Here is a 13,220-nt window from a genome sequence, read left to right on the forward strand (position 1 = left end):
ATGCAAGTCCTTTCTTTGATAAATTGTGCAATTCTGGTAAGAATTATTTGTTCGGTCTCTGTTCGTGCTTGTTGCATTAACACAAGCGTGGGTTTTATTTGTTTTGACAGATTCACTGCTCGGAGAGAGAGAGAGAGAGAGAGAGACTATGTTTGCCTTTCCAAAGTCCCCTTCCTCGTTACCACCAGTTAAATATTTGTGAGACGGGGACTGAGCTCTGTTATGCGACATTCACGAATCAGATCAGCTTTCCGCAAACAAAATCGCATTTTCCTGCATCACAACAGGAGCAGCTTCATTGGTTGTTGGGCTTTGGGAGATCCTGAAAAGGCGCTATATAAATGCAAGTTCTTTCTTCCAATTACTAAGGGGCACACAAACGTCACCTTGTCGGCCGTTTCAACCTCAAACCAGAGGACACGGCCCGCGATTGAAGGGGATAGAAGTTCAAAATTAATCGTGCGGGGAAATAATATCTCGGCGAGCGAGTGGTTGACCACGGCTAGCGAATCAAAGCCGGACAGATCTGGTCATTAGCCTCGTTGTTTGATGGGATCTTGCTGTGCACAAATCGGGCGTTTGCCCCCATTTCAACAGTGACAACACCTCCCAAAGCGAAGAAGGAGAGGGAGGTGCAGAGGCGGAGAGGGTGAGGGATCGTCTCGTTGATCTGCAAAGCCTTTTCGGAAGTCCTGAGAAAGTGCAAAAACTCTTGTTTTCAAATACAAAGTCTTTCTCTGCTAATTATCCTTCCTTCTCTTTTAGACCTCGGATAGAGCGGAGTTCTCCGAATCTAATGGGACTGTTCTGCGTCCAGTTTGTTTCCCTGGTGACGTGCTGCTTTCAAGGTAGGAATGGCACTAATTTTTGAAGGTGGCAGGAGCAGTTGAAAAGGCTGTTAAATAATAAAGTATACGGGATCCTGGTCTTTCTAAATAGAGGCATTGACTACAAAAGCTAGGAAGTTACGCTAAACCCTTTTATAAAACACTGGTTAGGCCTCAGCTGGAGTATCGCGTCCGATTCTGGGCACCGCACTTTAGGAAGGATGTCAAGGCCTTGGAGAGGGTGCAGAGGAGATTTACCAGAATGGTCCCAGGGATGAGGGACTTCAGTTATGTGGAGAGACTGGAGAAGCTGGGATTGTTCTCCTCAGAGCAGAGAAGGTTAAGGGGAGATTTAATAGAGGTGTTCAAAATCATGAGGGGTTTTGATAGAGTAAATAAGGAGAAACTGTTTCCAGTGGCAGGAGGGTCGGTAACCAGAGGACACAGATTTAAGGCAGAGGAGGGAGGTGAGAATGTTTTTTTACGCAGCGAGTTGTGATGATCTGGAACGCGCTGCCTGAAAGGGCGGTGGAAGCAGATTCAATAATAACTTTCAAAAGGGGAATTGGATAAATACTTGAAGGGGAGAAAATTGGGAAAGAGCAGGGTGGGACTAATGGGATAGCTCTTTCAAAGAGCCGGCACAGGCATGATGGGCCGAACGGCCGCCTTCTGTGCGGTGTGGATTCTGCGATGACTTATTCACGGGCCTCGGTAATCGGCTGTGTCGTGTTTAACTTTCAGTCGCTGTTTGTAGTCAGTGGAACGTCCAGCACCCACCGAGAGTGAAAGGCATGCAGGGCTCCTGCGTGGTGATACCGTGTTCGTTTAACTACCCTGGGAGCGGGAACTGGCGACACAAGATAACCGGGATCTGGTACCGAGACCTGCCGGTGGGAGGGGTCACTGTTTGCCACTCAGACCCCAATCACACTGTGAGCCACGATTACTCCGGACGGGCTGAGATCGTCGGGGACCTGAATCATCTCAACTGCACCTGCAAGATCCGGAATTTGGGAGCGGGCGACAAGGCTAAATACTTCTTCCGGTTCGAAGTGACCAACGTGGACAGATGGACGGACAACGAGGGCGTTTACCTCAATGTCTCGGGTACGTGTCCACTCCCGCAGCTCTTCCGCTCGGAGACGGCAGGGTGGCCATTCGACTCGGGGAGGCAGCGCGGAAACACACACACACACACACCGCCCCCCCCCAACCCCGGCGAATTGGCAGCCGCCGTTTTGCACTCTGCCCGTTGGCTCCGACGGAACGGGGCGTAAAGCTGGCTCCCGATTCGCTGACGCCTGTTTCGCGCTGCCTCCCCAAGCCGAATTTCACCCTGCCCCCCCCCCCCCGTTATGTTCTCATTCACTGCACCATACAGCACCAGTAACGACATGAATGATTTGTTCTTTTAGTGATGTTGGTTGAGGGATAAATATTGGCCCCAGGACACCGGGGAGAACTCCCCCTGCTCTTCTTCGAAATAGTGGCTGTGGGATCTTTTACACCCACCTGAGAGGGGCAGACGGGGCCCTCGGTTTAAAGTCTCATCCGAAAGACGTCACCTCCGACAGTGCAGCACTCCTTCAGTACTGCCACTCCGACAGTGCGGCGCTCCCTCAGTACTGGCCCTCCGACAGTGCAGCGCTCCCTCAGTACTGACCCTCCGACAGTGCAGCGCTCCCTCAGTACTGACCCTCCGACAGTGCAGCGCTCCCTCAGTACTGACCCTCCGACAGTGCGGCGCTCCCTCAGTACTGACCCTCCGACAGTGCGGCGCTCCCTCAGTACTGACCCTCCGACAGTGCGGCACTCCCTCAGTACTGACCCTCCGACAGTGCGGCGCTCCCTCAGTACCGACCCTCCGACAGTGCAGCGCTCCCTCAGTACTGACCCTCCGACAGTGCGGCACTCCCTCAGTACTGACCCTCCGACAGTGCGGCGTTCCCTCAGTACTGGCACTGGGGAGTGTCGGCCTGGATTATGGGGCTCGAGTCTCTGGAGTAGGGGCTCGAACCCACGACCTTCTGACTCAGAGGCGAGAGAGAGACCCACTGAGTCACGGCTGGCACATCACACAATTGCATGGAAAAGTGACGGACTGTATATCAGGCTGCTGATTCACTGTTGCCCGTTTTGCGATGCCGTCCGAGTCGAATATCCACCCCCTCTAATAAACATGCGGTTTGGAGAAATGAGTCCAATGCAGGTTGAAACTCCAAATTATCCACTTTGGGAGGAAGAATAGAAAAGCAGAATATTTTTTAAAAAGTGAGAGTCTAAGAAATGTTGGTGGTCAGAGGGATTTGGGTGTCCTTGTGCATGAATCATAGAAAGTTAATATGCAGGTACAACCAGTAATGAGCAAATGACATGTTGGCCTTTATTGCAAGGGGGTTGGAGTACAAGAGTAAGGAAGTCTTACTACAATTGCACAGGGTTTTGGTGAGACCTCACCTGGAGTACTGTGTACAGTTTTGGTCTCCTTATCTAAGGAAGGATATACTTGCCTTAGAGGCAGTGCAACGAAGGTTCACTAGATTGATTCCTGGGATGAGAGGGTCGTCCTATGAGGAGAGATTGAGTAGAATGGGCCCACACTCTCTGGAGTTTAGAAGAATGAGAGGTGATCTCATTGAAACATATAAGATTCTGAAGGGGCTTGACAGGGTAGATGCTGAGAGGCTGTTTCCCCTGGCTGGAGAGTCTAGAACTAGGGGGCATAGTCTCAGGATAAGGGGTCGGACATTCAAGACTGAGATGAGGAGGAATTTCTTCACTCAGGGGGTTGTGAATCTTTGGAATTCTCTACCCCAGAGGGCTGTGGATGCTCAGTCGTTGAGTATATTCAAGACTGAGATCGATAGATTTTTGGACTCTGAGGGAATCAAGGGATATGGGGATTGGGCGGGAAAGTGGAGTTGAGGTCGAAGATCAGCCATGATCTTATTGAATGGCGCAGCAGGCTCGAGGGGCCGATTGGCCTACTCCTGCTCCTATTTCTTATGTTTCTTACGAGAGATGTGGCCGTTATGCAACCTCATGTAGTTAACGAGCCACACCGAGCTCCCGGGGTTTGGGAGCTTGCCCAGTGCTGCTTCTCTCAGTGAGGCTGAGGTTCTGGGAATGGGGCTCCCAGACTAGAGACAGGGGAAGAATTATCCAGAGTGGCCCTCTCCAGCTTACCATTCAGTGACCACCCCCCTCCCCACCTCCTCCCACCTCCCCCTACCCCACCTCAGTCGCTCAAGACTCATTTGTGATGCCGCCATGGTGGAATAGTGCGCCCACACTCAATGTCCGGGCTCATGCATGCAGAACGGCCAGTTGGATGAGACAGGGCAGGGCATTGAGTGTCCACATACTCCAGCACCAGCCAGCTTGTAGGAAAAAGGGGCAGGATTTTAGCCAAGAGAAGCTCTCGAGAAAATTGCAAATGTAAATATTTTCCATATTCATTTGGAATTTTTTTTTTAAATCCCTGTATTTATTTGGGGAATTCAGCGATCCCATTTTCTTAAATGTCTTTATTTTACTGTTCCGAAAATGGCCACTCTGCTTATACTCTGAAAGAAAGAACTAGCATTTCTTTGTAGTGCCTTTCACGGTATTTATATCAAAGAAAAGAAAGGCATGCATTTATATATCGCTGTTCACGACCTCAGGACGTCCCAAAAGTGCTTTAGTACCAACGAAGCACTTTTGAAGTGTGCTCACTGTTGTAATGTAGGAAACGCGGCAGCCAATTTGCGCACAGCAAGATCCCACAAACAGCAATGAGATAGTGACCAGATCATCTGTCTTCTGGGGTTTTTGGGCCAGGAAACCAGACGGGGATGAGGGACTTCAGTTGTGCGGAGAGACTGGAGAAGCTGGGATTGTTCTCCTTGGAGCAGAGAAGGTTAAGGGGAGATTTAATCGAGGGGTTCAAAATCATGAGGGGTTTTGATGGAGTAAATAAGGAGAAACTGTTTCCAGTGGCAGGAGGGTCGGTAACCAGAGGACACAGATTTAAGATAATTGGTAAAAGAACCAGAGGGGGAGATGAGGAGAATGTTTTTTTACGCAGCGAGTTGTTCTGATCTGGAATGCGCTGCCTGAAAGGGCGGTGGAAGCAGATTCAATAATAACTTTCAAAAGGGGGAATTGGATAAATACTTCAAAAGGACAATTTTGCAGGATTATGGGGGAAAGAGCAGGGTCAGGGGGGGGGGGGCAGTGGGACTAATTGGATCGCTCTTTCAAAAGAGCCGGCACAGGCACGATGGGCCGAATAGCCTCCTTCTGTGCTGCGAGCTTCTATAATAGAAGTTCCTTATCAGCAACTGTTCTTCATGTTCCTCCTTCCTGCTGAAATGACGAATATTGCAGAAGAACAGGGAACAAGAGGTGTCAGTGTTTATTGTGGGGCCCAGTTCAGTTTTAACAAACACGCAGTGAAAGTTGTGAGCCCGTCAGAGCCACACCTGCATCACGTTCAGAGCTGGACCCACATTAAGAACAAAGTACAAAGGGATCTGGGGGTCCGAGTGCAAGAAAATCAAAAAGTTAGTATGCAGGTGCAGCAGGTGATCAAGAAGGCCAACGGAATGTTGGCTTTTATTGCTCGGGGGATAGAATATAAAAACAGGGAGGTATTGCTGCAGTTATATAAGGTATTGGTGAGACCGCACCTGGAATACTGCATACAGTTTTGGTGTCCATACTTAAGGAAAGACGTACTTGCTCTCGAGGCAGTACAAAGAAGGTTCACTCGGTTAATCCCGGGGATGAGGGGGTGGACATATGAGGAGAGGTTGAGTAGATTGGGACTCTACTCATTGGAGTTCAGAAGATTGAGAGGCGATCTTATTGAAACATATAAGATTGTGAGGGGGCTTGATCGGGTGGATGCGGTAAGGATGTTCCCAAGGATGGGTGAAACTAGAACTAGGGGGCATAATCATAGAATAAGGGGCTGCTCTTTCAAAACTGAGATGAGGAGAAATTTCTTCACTCAGAGGGTGGTAGGTCTGTGGAATTTGCTGCCCCAGGAAGCTGTGGAAGCTACATCATTAAATAAATTTAAAACAGAAATAGACAGTTTCCGAGAAGTAAAGGGAATTAGGGGTTACGGGGAGCGGGCAGGAAATTGGACATGAATTTAGATTTGAGGTTAGGATCAGATCAGCCATGATCTTATTGAATGGCGGAGCAGGCTCGAGGGGCCGATTGGCCTACTCCTGCTCCTATTTCTTATGTTCTTAAGAAGCCCCTTGGGATGTTTATACTCTGTTACAGGCGCTGTACAATTGCAAATTGTTGTTTGTTGCACACAGAGTATCTGGAGCGACCCACAGTGGACGCCATAACTGATGTCCTGGAGTTTCAGCCCATCACCGCCACCTGCTCGATCTCTCACTCCTGCCCCGATAACCCCATACAGCTGCAGTGGCGGGGTTACAACGCCAGCAACGGCTCATCCCTCGACGGGGGGAGCGGCCGCGACGGGACCATTTACCGCACGCTGTCGTTCCTGGCCACGCACCTCGACCACAACCGGGTCCTGACCTGCGTGGCCCAGGTGGAAAGGTTGCATTTGTCCAGCTGGAAGGAAATCAGGCTGCGTGTGAGACGTGAGCTGGGGGAGGGGGAGGGCAGGGAGGGAGGGACGGAGGGAGGAGGGAGGAGGGAGGGGGAGGAAGGGAGGAGATGGAGGAGGGAGGGATGGAGGGAGGGAGGGAGACGAACATCCCACTAAGTTAGAAGGGACAGTAACTAATGCAGATCAGAGCAGGAAGTTGCACACACAGATACACACACACAAGTATACCCACACACAGATACACACACACAAGTATACACACACACAGATACACACACACAAGTATACCCACACACAGATACACACACACAAGTATACACACACACAGATACACACACACAAGTATACACACACACAGATACACACACAAGTATACCCACACACAGATACACACACACAAGTATACACACACACAGATACACACACACAAGTATACCCACACATACAGATACACACACACAAGTATACACACACAGAGATACACACACACAAGTATACCCACACACACAGATACACACACACAAGTATACCCACACACAGATACACACACACAAGTATACCCACACACAGATACACACACACAAGTATACACACACACAGATACACACACACAAGTATACACACATACAGATACACACACACAAGTATACACACACACAGATACACACACACAAGTATACACACATACAGATACACACACACAAGTGCACACAAATGTATACAACAAACGCACATATATACACACAAATGTATACACACACACAAACACTTACACAATCTGGTAATAAAGGACAGGTCTCAGTAACAAAGTGACCGTAAAGCTGTCGGATTGTCATTAAAAAAAAACCCAACTGTTTCACTAATGTCCCTTTAGGGGAGGAAACCTGCCGTCCTTACCCGGTCTGGGCCTCCACGTGACTCCCGTCCCCGCACCGACCTGGTTGACTCTTAACTGCCCTCTGGAGTGGGTGCCAGCGAGACACTCAGTCGGATCAAAACCCGCTACCCAATGGTTCAAGAAGGCGGCTCACCACCACCTTCTCAAGGGGCAACTAGGGATGGGCAATAAATGCCGGCCTCGCCAGCGACGCCCACATCCCCAGAATGAATGGCAAAATTTAAGATAATTTGCAACAGAAGAGATGAGGAGAATTTTTTTTTAACGCAGCGAGTTGTTCTGATCTGGAATGCGCTGCCTGAAAGGGCGGTGGAAGCAGATTCAATAATAACTTTCAAAAGGGAACTGGATAAATACTCGAAGGGGAAAGTGCGGGGGCAGAAGAGTAGGGGGAAATGGGACCAATTGGATCGGTCTTTTCAAAAGGGCCTGCACAGGCAGGATGGGCCGAATGCCCTCCTCCTGAGCTATATCATTCTATGAAAAGTGGAAATTCATTCACCCCTCGATCTGTTTTTGAGATGAAGCTGCCTCTTCTCCTTCAGATACCGCCAAGGATGTTCGTGTCCTGATATTTCCAACCGCCAAGAACCCGCGAGAAGGAAATCCCGTCACTTTATTCTGTGACACGAGCCGCAGCGAGCCGATCGTCACCAGTTACAAGTGATACAAGGATGGAGTTTACCTGCGGTCTGGAAGGATGCTACAGTTTGACAGCATTCAGCCCCAGGATAATGGGCGCTACCGCTGCTCCCCGGGGAATGTACTGGGACACGTCGACTCACAGGATATCTCACTGATCGTTGTCCAGAATGAGAGTAAGCGGGATCGCTCGAAGAGAGGGAGGGAGAGAGGGAGGAAAGAAGGAAAGAAGGACTTGCATTTATATAGCACCTTTCACGACCTCAGGACGTCCCAAAGCGCTGCACAGCCAATGACGTACTTTTTGAAGTGCAGTCACTGTTGTAATGTAGGAAACGCGGCAGCCAATCTGCGCACAGCAAGATCCCACAAACAGCAAAGTCATAATGACCGGATAATCTGTTTTTTAGTGATGTTGGTTGAGGGATAAATATTGACCCCAGGACACCGGGGAGAACTCCCCCTGCTCTTCTTCCAATAGTGGCTGTGGGATCTTTTAGATCCACCCGAGAGGGGCAGACGGGGCCCTCGGTTTAACGTCTGATCCGAAAGATGGGGTAGAAATAGTGAGTTAGAGACATCGAGGTAAAGAACTAAAGATAGAGATATGGAAATATGGAGATTGAGAGAAGTAGTAACAGGGAGATAGAGAGATTGAGTTAGAAAGAGAGATGGAGATAGACAGATGGAGAGACTTCCTAACAGCACTGTGGGAGAACCGTCACCACACGGACTGCAGCGGTTCAAGAAGGCGGCTCACCACCACCTTCTCGAGGGCAATTAGGGATGGGCAATAAATGCCGGCCTTGCCAGCGACGCCCACATCCCGTGAACGAATTAAAAAAAAGATAAAGAGAGGGAGAGACACATGGAGCTGGGGAGATATAGAGATAGTCAGATAGACAGATAGAGATACACAGATAGATAAACAAATAGAGGTCGACAGATAGATATAGAGAGATAGAGAGATAGATAGAGAGATAGAGAGATAAAGTGATAGATAGATAGAGAGATAGATAGAGAGATAGAGAGATAAAGTGATAGATAGATAAAGTGATAGATAGATAGAGATAGATAGAGAGATAGATAGATAGATAGATAGAGAGATAGATAAAGTGATAGAGATAGATAGATAGATAGAGAGATAGATAAAGTGATAGATAGAGATAGATGGATAGACAGACTGACAGACAGATAGATAAAGTGATAGATGGATAGAGAGATAGATATATAGAGATAGAGAGATAGATAAAGTGATAGTTAGATAGATAGGTAGGTAGATAGATAGACAGACAGACCCTAACCCTAACCCTAATGCAGACAGACAGACGGATGGATGGATGATAGACAGACAGACAAATAGATAGACAGACAGACAGACAGACGGATGGATGGATGATAGACAGACAGATAGACAGACAGACAGACAGACAGACAGACAGACGGATGGATGGATGATAGACAGACAGATAGACAGACAGACAGACAGACAGATGGATGGATGGATGGTAGACAGACAGATAGACAGACAGACAGACAGACAGATGGATGGATGGTAGACAGACTCGTACATTCCTCAGTGTTGGACTGTGTTTCCATGAATGTCGATGAGCTCTCCCTCAGCAGTGCCCTTCTATCCATTACACTAACGCTGTGCTGCTCCTCCCACTGTTCCAGATAAACAGGCCAATCCCTGGAAAACTGCCACGCTGGGAATCCTCGGAACCCTGTGCGTGATCCTTTGTGCCGGGATCGGACTGTGCGTAGCATCTCAGTGTTTCAGGAAGTAAGTCCTTTCTTTCCGACCTACAAATCATTCTGTGTGGGGCAAGGTACAAAAGTAGTAACATTGACCTGGGACACATCACTTAATAACAACAACCACCTGCATTTATCCGGCGCCTTTAACGTAGTAAAACGTCCCGAGGGGCTTCACAGGAGCGTAAATCAGACAAAAATTTGACACCGAGCCACATAAGGAGATATTAGGACAGGTGACCAAAAGCTTGGTCAAAGAGGTAGGTTTTAAGGAGCGTCTTCAAGGAGGAGAGAGAGAGAGGGGGAGAGGTTTAGGGAGGGAATTCCAGAGCTTAGGGCCCAGGCAGCTGAAGGCACGGCCGCCAATGGTGGAGCGATGGGAATCGGGGGGATGGACAAGAGGCCGGAATTGGAGGAGCGCAGAGATCTCGGAGGGGTCGTAGGGGCTGGAGGCTTTATCTATATAAGGGTTGATTTATAAAGCCCAGGATCCTGTATGCCTTTTTTTTAACAGCCTTCCCAACTTGTCCTGCCAAGATTTGCGTGTGTGCACCCCCAGGTCTCTCCGTTCCTGCACCCCCCCTTTTTAAGACGGTAACTTAGGAATTTGTCGTTTGCAGAGCACTGACCATTCCCACTGTTCTTTTGTTTTAGACGAGCCATCCTGGGAAAGTTTCGTTTTCCGGGAAGGAAACTCGATGAAGTGGATTATCGTTACTGTGACTGGAGTTTCTACGATCTGCAGTTCAAAAGGTGAGGCCACTTTAACCCTTTATGAATTCCAAGAATTACAACACGGACACAGGCCATTCGACCCCATCAGTCCGTGTTGGTCATTTACCCTCTACATGACCTTGTCTCCATCTTCCTTTATCCCCCCCTCAACCACCAAACCTGTTCTTCAGTGTTGACATGGCCTCTGTTCAATCACTAACTCCTGTCGAGCACTCCACAGCCTCACACCATTCCGCGTGAAAAAAGGTTCTCCTGCTCTCTGCACCCCTAGATCCCACTCTGTACCCCTCAATCCTCTTGCACCTCTATCACTCTGCACCCCTAAATCCCACTCAGTATCCGCTAGATCTATTGCACCCCTAGATATCGCCCGCTGCGCTCTTAGATTCCATTCTGCACCCCTAGATCCCACACTGTACCTCTAGATCCCTTTCACCCCTGGATCTCGCTCTCTCTGCACCCCTAGATCCCACTCTGTACCTCTAGATCCATTGCACCCCTCGATCTCGCTCTCTCTGCACCCCTAGATCCCACTCTGTACCTCTAGATCCCTTTCACCCCTGGATCTCGCTCTCTCTGCACCCCTAGATCCCACTCTGTACCTCTAGATCCCTTTCACCCTTGGATCTCGCTCTCTCTGCACCCCTAGATCCCACACTATACCTCTAGATCCCTTTCACCCTTGGATCTCGCTCTCTCTGCACCCCTAGATCCCACACTGTACCTCTAGATCCCTTGCACCCCTCGATCTCGCTCTCTCTGCACCCCTAGATCCCACACTGTACCTCTAGATCCTTTGCACCCCTCGATCTCGCTCTCTCTGCACCCCTAGATCCCACTCTGTACCTCTAGATCCCTTTCACCCCTCGATCTCGCTCTCCCTGCACCCCTAGATCGCTCTCTACTTACCTGGGTTGTTTTGTTTCTAAAGCTCCATTGAGAATGTGACCTTCTAGGTCGCGATGCCTCGATCTCGGGCCCCCGTCGCCGGGGGGTGACGCAGTGGGGGGGGAGGGGAGGGAACCGCGGGCGGAGTTTCAGGGGGCAGTGCTCCCGCGGTTTCCCCATGAAGCACTCCTTGCGAGTGCCCGTTCTCGCGGGAGGTTCCAGGAGCTTCAACCCTTGTTTCTTCCCCCAACTGGTCCAGCAACAGAATCCCGACCGGCTGTCGATTTTTCCAGGATGCACAGACCATCGCCAAGTCGTAGAATCATAGAATCTTACAGCACAGAAGGAGGCCGTTCGGCCCATCGTGCCTGTGCCGGCTCTTTGAAAGAGCTATCCAATTAGTCCCACTCCCCACTGCTCTTTCCCCGTAGCCCCTGCAAATTTTTCCCCTTCAAGTATTTATCCAATTCCCCTTTTGAAAGTTGTTATTGAATCTGCTTCCACCGCCCTTTCAGGCAGCGCATTCCAGATCAGAACAACTCGCTGCGTAAAAAACATTCTCCTCATCTCCCCCTCTGGTTCTTTTGCCAATTACCTTAAATCTGTGTCCTCTGGTTACCGACCCTCCTGCCACTGGAAACAGTTTCTCCTTATTTACTCCATCAAAACCCTTCATGATTTTGAACACCTCGATTAAATCTCCCCTTAACCTTCTCTGCTCTAAGGAGAACAATCCCAGCTTCTCCAGTCTCTCCACATCACTGAAGTCCCTCATCCCTGGGACCATTCTGGTAAATCTCCTCCGCACCCTCTCCAAGGCCTTGACATCTTTCCTAAAGTGCGGTGTCCAGAATTGGACACAATACTCCAGCTGGGGCCGAACCAGAGATTTGTAAAGATTTAGTGGGAATGTTCGGGTTGCTGAGTGGTTTATTTTTCATTTCTTTTTTGTGTTAATCACAAGGAAATATTCAAAAGAAGAAAACGATGATGACAGCCTATTAGTGATCCGTAATTTGGGATGTCAACCAGGAACACCTAAGGTTTGTACCCAGTTGAACCCAAAATTGAGCCTGGGGATGCGGGCCTAATTGGAGACACTACTGATCACACTATTACACTCCTGTCTCCAATATTTTTAGAACTAATAAACAGAAGTGTTCAAAAAAAAATCTTATTTTTTAAACGTCCCTATGATATTTCAGCACCCTGGAGATTAATCTTCAATTCCTGGTGACTCCAGGGACAATCCTGGAGACCTAGAAACCATAGCTCACCCCGCTAAAAGTCAATTGCACTTGTGGTACAGTCAATATAGAGGGATGTATCCCTCGGGTCTCAGTCTGTTAGTGATAGTGTAAATACAGGAGGAAGATTCCCTCTGGTCTCATTTAAGGTTTCATCTGAAGGACGGCACCTCCGACAGTGCAGCACTCCCACAGTACCGACACTGGGAGTGTCGGCCTGGATTATAGGGCTCAAATCTCTGGAGTGGGGTTTGAACCAGAGGTGAGAGAGAGTGCGACCCATTGTCCCAAGCTGACACTAATGGCACACCTGTTCACCATTCCACAATGGTACTTATGTCATTTCCTCAATATAGAATAATAAGCTAAATTGGCGACAAAATACCATTCAGTGCAGCATTTCTGACTGACTAGCATTGACCTGATCCTGTACATAGAATTACATCGAATGTACAGCACAGAAACAGGCCATTCGGCCCAACTGGTCCATGCCGGTGTTTATGCTCCACACGAGCCTCCTCCCTCCCTACTCCCTCTCACCCTATCACCATATCCTTCTATTCCTTTCTCCCTCATGTGTTTATCCAGCTTCCCCTTAAATCCATCTACACTATTCACCTCAACTACTCCTTGTGGGA

General features: G+C 49.0%; 1 protein-coding gene across 1 annotated transcript; it reads left to right on the forward strand.

The window, feature by feature from the left end:
* Positions 1-771: 771 nt before the first annotated feature.
* Positions 772-7,979, forward strand: LOC137306301 (sialoadhesin-like). Its single transcript, XM_067975469.1, has 4 exons — positions 772-848; positions 1,572-1,937; positions 6,149-6,445; positions 7,858-7,979. The coding sequence occupies exons 1-4, from the start codon at positions 797-799 to the stop codon at positions 7,977-7,979; spliced, it is 837 nt and encodes a 278-aa protein (XP_067831570.1). The 5' UTR covers positions 772-796.
* Positions 7,980-13,220: the final 5,241 nt, after the last annotated feature.

The sequence above is a fragment of the Heptranchias perlo genome, chromosome 42, assembly GCF_035084215.1.
Source record: "Heptranchias perlo isolate sHepPer1 chromosome 42, sHepPer1.hap1, whole genome shotgun sequence".
Taxonomy (NCBI): Eukaryota; Metazoa; Chordata; class Chondrichthyes; order Hexanchiformes; family Hexanchidae; genus Heptranchias; species Heptranchias perlo.